Genomic DNA, 5830 nt, shown 5'->3' with positions numbered 1-5830 from the left:
AGAAAGATAAAACTTTCACAAAATGATGTCGTTTTACGTCTATCCGTTAGTGAAAAAACAATTGAGTGACAAAAAATCCAATGTATTAAGATTAATAAAAAAAATGAAAAGATATACAATAAGTGAAATTGGAAAGAGAATAAAATACAATTACCACATTTTTAATTTACCCTTAATCATGTAATGGTCATTGACTTGAGTGATCATAAATAAAAACATTAATGGTTTAACTGAAAAAAAATGTTTACTGGCCAAAATAAAATAAATCTCATACTTTAGTGACTAAATATATAGTTTATCAAAATATTAAGCCCCATATACACAAAAAGCCTTGGCTTCCATCCTTGAACAGAAGGAAAAAAGAAATGGCGTCGATAATATCTTCTTCGGCTCTACCAGCGCGGTTGCAGTCCCTCACCTCATTACCGACTCACTCGGAACGCTCCAACAAAATCAACTCACTGTCTTGGGCGACTTCGTTTCGCAGTATCAACATCTCCGTTCACTCATTTACACCCCATCCTGCTCCCTCTCGGCACAAGGTATTATTTTTTTCTTTAAACATTATCGTGTTTAGTTTGTGGGACGGAAATTTAGATGATTATTGGGCCTTTTTATGCTTAACGGTAAACCTGGAAAGATTAAGTTTAATTGTTTACTTGATGGAAAAGATTGGGTTTTTCCATGGAGGAATCAGTGGTACGGGAACCATTTTGAAAGGAAGTAAAAGTGTTTCATCATATCTTATCTTTAATTGTAATGGATATTATAATTGTTCATAATTCTCTGTGTAGAAACCGAAATCTCAAGAACTCAGAGCGATTAACACTTGAACATGACATATTAGGTGTTCTAGAGTCTGCATACTGCTACTTTGCTATAATTTTTTCGGACCTGGCCTAGTAAATTTGTATTTTGATTAGTCGAAAGTTTTAATTAAATGTTGTCTTTATGACTGTCCTTTTGTTGTTTACTAATTCCAGTTTTCTTGCTGTCATTGCCCTTTTGTTGATGTACTATTCTAATTGAAACTCAATGGGGTCTGCTGAACTTTACAAGAGTTTGCTGATTTGGAAGGAATGATATCTTTTCTATAAAGAAAGAAGAGATATATATACTATGCCAGCTAAATTTTTATAATTTAGAAATCGGAACATTATTATTTGTATCGAATATGCCTACGCATTGAAGAGTTTAAACAGATTTTTTGCATTGTGGGGATTTATCTCTTATGAAATATTACGTGCTGTTTCTGATGAAAAGATCATAAGATCTTAACCTTCATTCTCTGGAGTAAAATAATTCATGGTGCTTCCGTTTTGGTGGTCGAGATGTGATAGCATCTTGCCTTGTGGTTTGTTTCATCGTTTGCCAGCTTGTTCACAAGGGGGTGGGGGGAATTAACTGTCGATTCCTAATTTTTACTAGCAAAGTCCAATTTCCACACACACACACACATATATGATCAAAATCTCCTCTATCACTGTTCTAGGTGTTCCATGGGGTTGGTTTTCATCATAGTATGATCAATGATCAAAATATGTGAACTCGGTTTGACTTCCAAGTAAAACAGAATGGATCTTAATGATAATTGTAGTCGCTCTTTGTAGACCTTTTAACACTTTAGGGATACCTGATTGTTGAAATTTTAGCTTTCAAATTGAACTTGAAGAGGTCTTTGCTTTGATTTGTTATATGGATAGTGAGTTTATGATTTCCCTGTTGCACATATTTAGTAAGTTAATTTTGTTTGACATTCATCTTTAGGGTTCTTTTGTTGAAGCTGCCTGGACCAGGAGATCACGTGGCGAACTTGCAAAGCAACCCAATAGGAAATCATGGAAACAAAGGACCGATATGTATATGAGGCCATTTCTACTAAATGTTTTCTTTTCAAAGAAATTTATTCATGCAAAAGTGATGCATCGGGGCACAAGCAAAGTGATATCGGTCGCAACCACAAATGCCAAGGATCTTAGAAACGATTTGCCATCACTCACGGATCACAACGCTTGCAGAATAATCGGGAAACTTATCGCTGAACGATCGAAGGAAGCCGATGTCTACACGATGTCTTATGAGCCTAGAAAGGGTGAGAGGATTGAAGGTAAGCTGGGAATAGTTCTAGACACCATTAAGGAGAACGGGATCATATTTGTATGAACCAATCAACGCATTGTTGTAATAAATTAATTAGTTTATTGGAATTTGTTAAGAACATAAAGGCTTTTTCCCAATGTTGTGCCCTCTCAAACACAAAACAGCAGCTGAAAAAAATGGTTAATGTATTTTTTTGGGGTACCCAAACAAACTTTATCCAAACTGGTACCTAAAAGTTTTTATTGGACCAACTTTTGTTATACTTTTTGACATTGTTTATTTTTGGCTTATTTCATATCTTTAACCAATAAAAAAGTGACATGTAGATTAGGATAAATAATCTGGATAGTAACTCAACTATTGGTTTGTTTCTATTTCACTCGCTCAACTTCATAAACTTTCTGTTTAGGCACTAATGATATATAGTATTTACTACTTTGGTTAATCTACATTAAATCTTTAATGATGGTATTTTTTTAATTTAGTATAATTATATATTTAATTCTTGATATTTATATATTATATCAATTTAATCTTAATTTTAAATAAATCAAAAAAGTCAATCCTTCACTTTCTTTTAAAAAATATTAATTTAGTATCTATTCTAGAAACAAATACAATTATAAAATTCAGGAAATTTGAATATTCAAAATAAACGATACATAAAAATAATAAAATACATAAAAATACATAAAAATAATTTTTAAAAAATTTCAAAATAATTTAAAAGAAAATTGTTAGTTTTTATGAAAAAATTAAAAAAATTCTCTCTATTATTATATTTCTCTCTATTCTTATATTTCATTTTCTTCTTCCCACGTAAGTTGTAACTATGCTTTTCTCTGTCCAAATATCATTTTTAAAAAAATTAATATTTAATTTAATACTTATTTTAAATTATTTCTCAAATATATATTATTTTGTGCTACATAAAGCGAAGGCATGCCACATAAGAAATAATTTTGATAGGTAACGCTTTCTGATGGGGCAGAAGCAGATGATAACTTTTAAAGGTTAAACTAAAATGAAAGAAAGGAAAAATAGGTTAAAAATATAAAGGATATATATAGATTTTATTTAAAAAGAATAAACGCGTACGGTGCAGGTCAAAAACACATGTTTACATGAATACGAGCACGAGTCAAAGACAACCGTAACATACGTACATTCACCTTATCTCTATCATCCAATGAATATATAATTTATAAAATATGTTTAAACATTGTAAAAAAATTAGTATTAAAATACATGATCAAATATATTAATTTTAAATTATGAAGGGCAGATCATGATTCATGAACTTAATAATGTAATTTACCTGAAAAAAAAGTAAGCTTGGATCAAAAGTCCTTGAAGATTCAAATAAGGGTAAACTATACGAATGATCACTAATGTTTGAGTCCGTTTTCATTTTTCCACTGAAGTTTTAAAAGTAACAAATTGATTATTAACGTTATCGATTTGTAACAAAAATAGTCACTCTAATGTCACCCCCGTTAAATTAATGAGTGACATTGTGAATAACATGGTTACTATTTAATTTTGCCCCTAAACTATAGCCAAAATATCAAATAGGTACTTGAACAATAATTTTATATCCAAAAGCCCCTCTTCTTCTACGATTATCTAGCCAAGGTTTTATCCTTCTTCCTTTCCTACCTTTTATCATTTCTGGTTTTCCCCCCAAAGACCCATGTTCAGATTGTGGGTTTTCTTTCTTCACAGCAACTCAAGTCCCCTCATCAATAGTACAACGAATCCGTCAATACCGATTGTCGCACTCGAATCAAAGTTCTTGGTTGCTTCTTGCAGCTCTTCCAAAGTGAAACATCGACCTAAGGCTTGCTTTGTATGTTGCAGTTTGGCTTATGAACTTTTGTTGGATTATATTTAAAAGATATATCTTCTTTTCTCTAAAGAAATGACTATAATGTGAATGTCATCATGCCTCGTGGTATTGCCGTCTATCTCCTTTTGGTATTTCGAGTAACTCATGAAAGTCCAAGTTTGTAATAAGCAACATTCTTTGCTGCTCGAATAGTACTTCCTCGGCGAGATGTTGAGTAGGATCTCCTTCGAGTTGCATTGTAATGAAAAGTTCGATCTCAAATACGGCTTCCTATTTTTTTAAGTACTCTTGATCAGGATTTTAAAAAACGGTCCACGACCACGATTTCGGCCACGATATAGCGGTTTAGCCGCTGTCCAAATTATCCGCGGCGGCCGCAATAGCGTCCGCGACGGCCGTAATAGTGCCCGCGACGACCGCAATCATGATAAATCCGAAATAACCGAAACCGCGACCGCGATTTACTCTTGATAGAGACCGTCTGATGATAATATCAAAAATATATCTTTTGGGACCTAATTTGTGGTGGTGGAGAGATGGAGCAAAAGTTGTATATGGAGAAGTTCTTTTGTAATCTATTTTGAACATCTCTAGCAATACATCATTCCATTTAGGCTGGAATGGTTGAAACCCAAAACGAGAGTCATCGCGTATGGAATTAATTAGGAAACTTTCAAATATAATCCAACAAAAGTTCATAAGCCAAACTGCAACGTACAAAGTAAGCCTTAGGTCGATGTTTCACTTTGACAGAGCTGCAAGAAGCAACCAAGAACTTTGATTCGAGTGCGATAATCGGTATTGGCGGATTCGTTGTACTATCGATGAGGGGACTTGAGCCGCTGTGAAGAGAAGAAACCCATAATCTGAACATGGGTCTTTAGAAGAAGAAAAAACCTTGTTTAAGGAAAGGAGAAAACCTTTCCATTTAATGATAAAAGGAAGGAAAAGAAAGGAGGAGAAAACCTTGGCTTGATTACCATAGAAGAAGATGGATTTTTAGATATAAAATTATTGTTTAAGGACCTATTTAATATTTTGGATATAATTTAGAGGTAAAATTGAATATTAACCATTTTATTATTGTTGACACGTCAATAATTTAACTGTGATAAAAGGATTATTTTATTATAAATCGATAACGTTAATAATTAATTTGTTATTTTTAAAATTTTAGTGGAGAAAATAAAAATTTACTCAAACATTAGTGAGCAAGTATTTATATAGATTACCCTTTAAACATGATAATAGGCTTGTAAATGATCTAAACGTTTAACGAACCGTTCATGAACTGTGCGGTAGGAAGTTCGTTTATGTTCGTTTATTTCTTAAATGAACGAACATGAACAAGATTTTGTGTTCGTTTAATTAAATGAACGAACACGAACAAATGATTTGTTCGTTCATTTACGTTCGTGAATGTTCAATTATATGTTCGTTTATGTTCGTTCATTTATGTTTATTTATGTTCGAACAGAGGACACATTGAATATGTTACGAAGATTATTGAAGTTGTTTGGATTTCAAGAAGATTGTTTTGTTGAACAAATTAACTTTAAGATTTTATTATGTTCATATAAGCTTATTTATAATTTATGTATGTTTTTATTGTATTCGAACAAATTAATTTTAAAGTTACAGGTTTATTAATAAATTTTAAGTTGTTATTATTGTTGTTTATTTTTTTTACATTCATTTGTTGTGTTCGAATAAGTTTATTTTTTGTGTTTGTGTTGTTCGTTTATGTTCATTTATTGTGTTCGTTTATGTTCATTTATTATGTTTGTTTATGTTCTTTCGTTTATTTTCGTTTACGTTCGTTTACGTTCATATATAAATTTTTTTTATTCGTTTAGGTTCGTTTACATGCCTACATGATAG

The 5830-nt window shown here is 31.8% G+C and overlaps 1 protein-coding gene across 1 annotated transcript; it reads left to right on the top strand.

The window, feature by feature from the left end:
• Positions 1–353: 353 nt before the first annotated feature.
• LOC120124913 (50S ribosomal protein L18-like) lies at positions 354–2238 on the top strand. Its single transcript, XM_039143471.1, has 2 exons — positions 354–542; positions 1768–2238. The coding sequence occupies exons 1-2, from the start codon at positions 366–368 to the stop codon at positions 2161–2163; spliced, it is 573 nt and encodes a 190-aa protein (XP_038999402.1). The 5' UTR covers positions 354–365; the 3' UTR covers positions 2164–2238.
• Positions 2239–5830: the final 3592 nt, after the last annotated feature.

The sequence above is a fragment of the Hibiscus syriacus genome, unplaced genomic scaffold (assembly GCF_006381635.1).
Source record: "Hibiscus syriacus cultivar Baekdansim isolate YM2019G1 unplaced genomic scaffold, ASM638163v2 tig00110429_pilon, whole genome shotgun sequence".
Taxonomy (NCBI): Eukaryota; Viridiplantae; Streptophyta; class Magnoliopsida; order Malvales; family Malvaceae; genus Hibiscus; species Hibiscus syriacus.
This window is presented reverse-complemented; position numbering and strand designations above follow the sequence as displayed.

What these genes read in the sequence shown, in the direction of transcription:
- LOC120124913 (XM_039143471.1), top strand. Translation starts at nt 366, where the DNA reads ATGGCGTCGATAATATCTTCTTCGGCTCTACCAGCGCGGTTGCAGTCC. An exon ending in CTGCTCCCTCTCGGCACAAG is followed by an intron (nt 543 to 1,767) that starts GTATTATTTTTT and finishes ATTCATCTTTAG; the next exon opens with GGTTCTTTTGTTGAAGCTGC.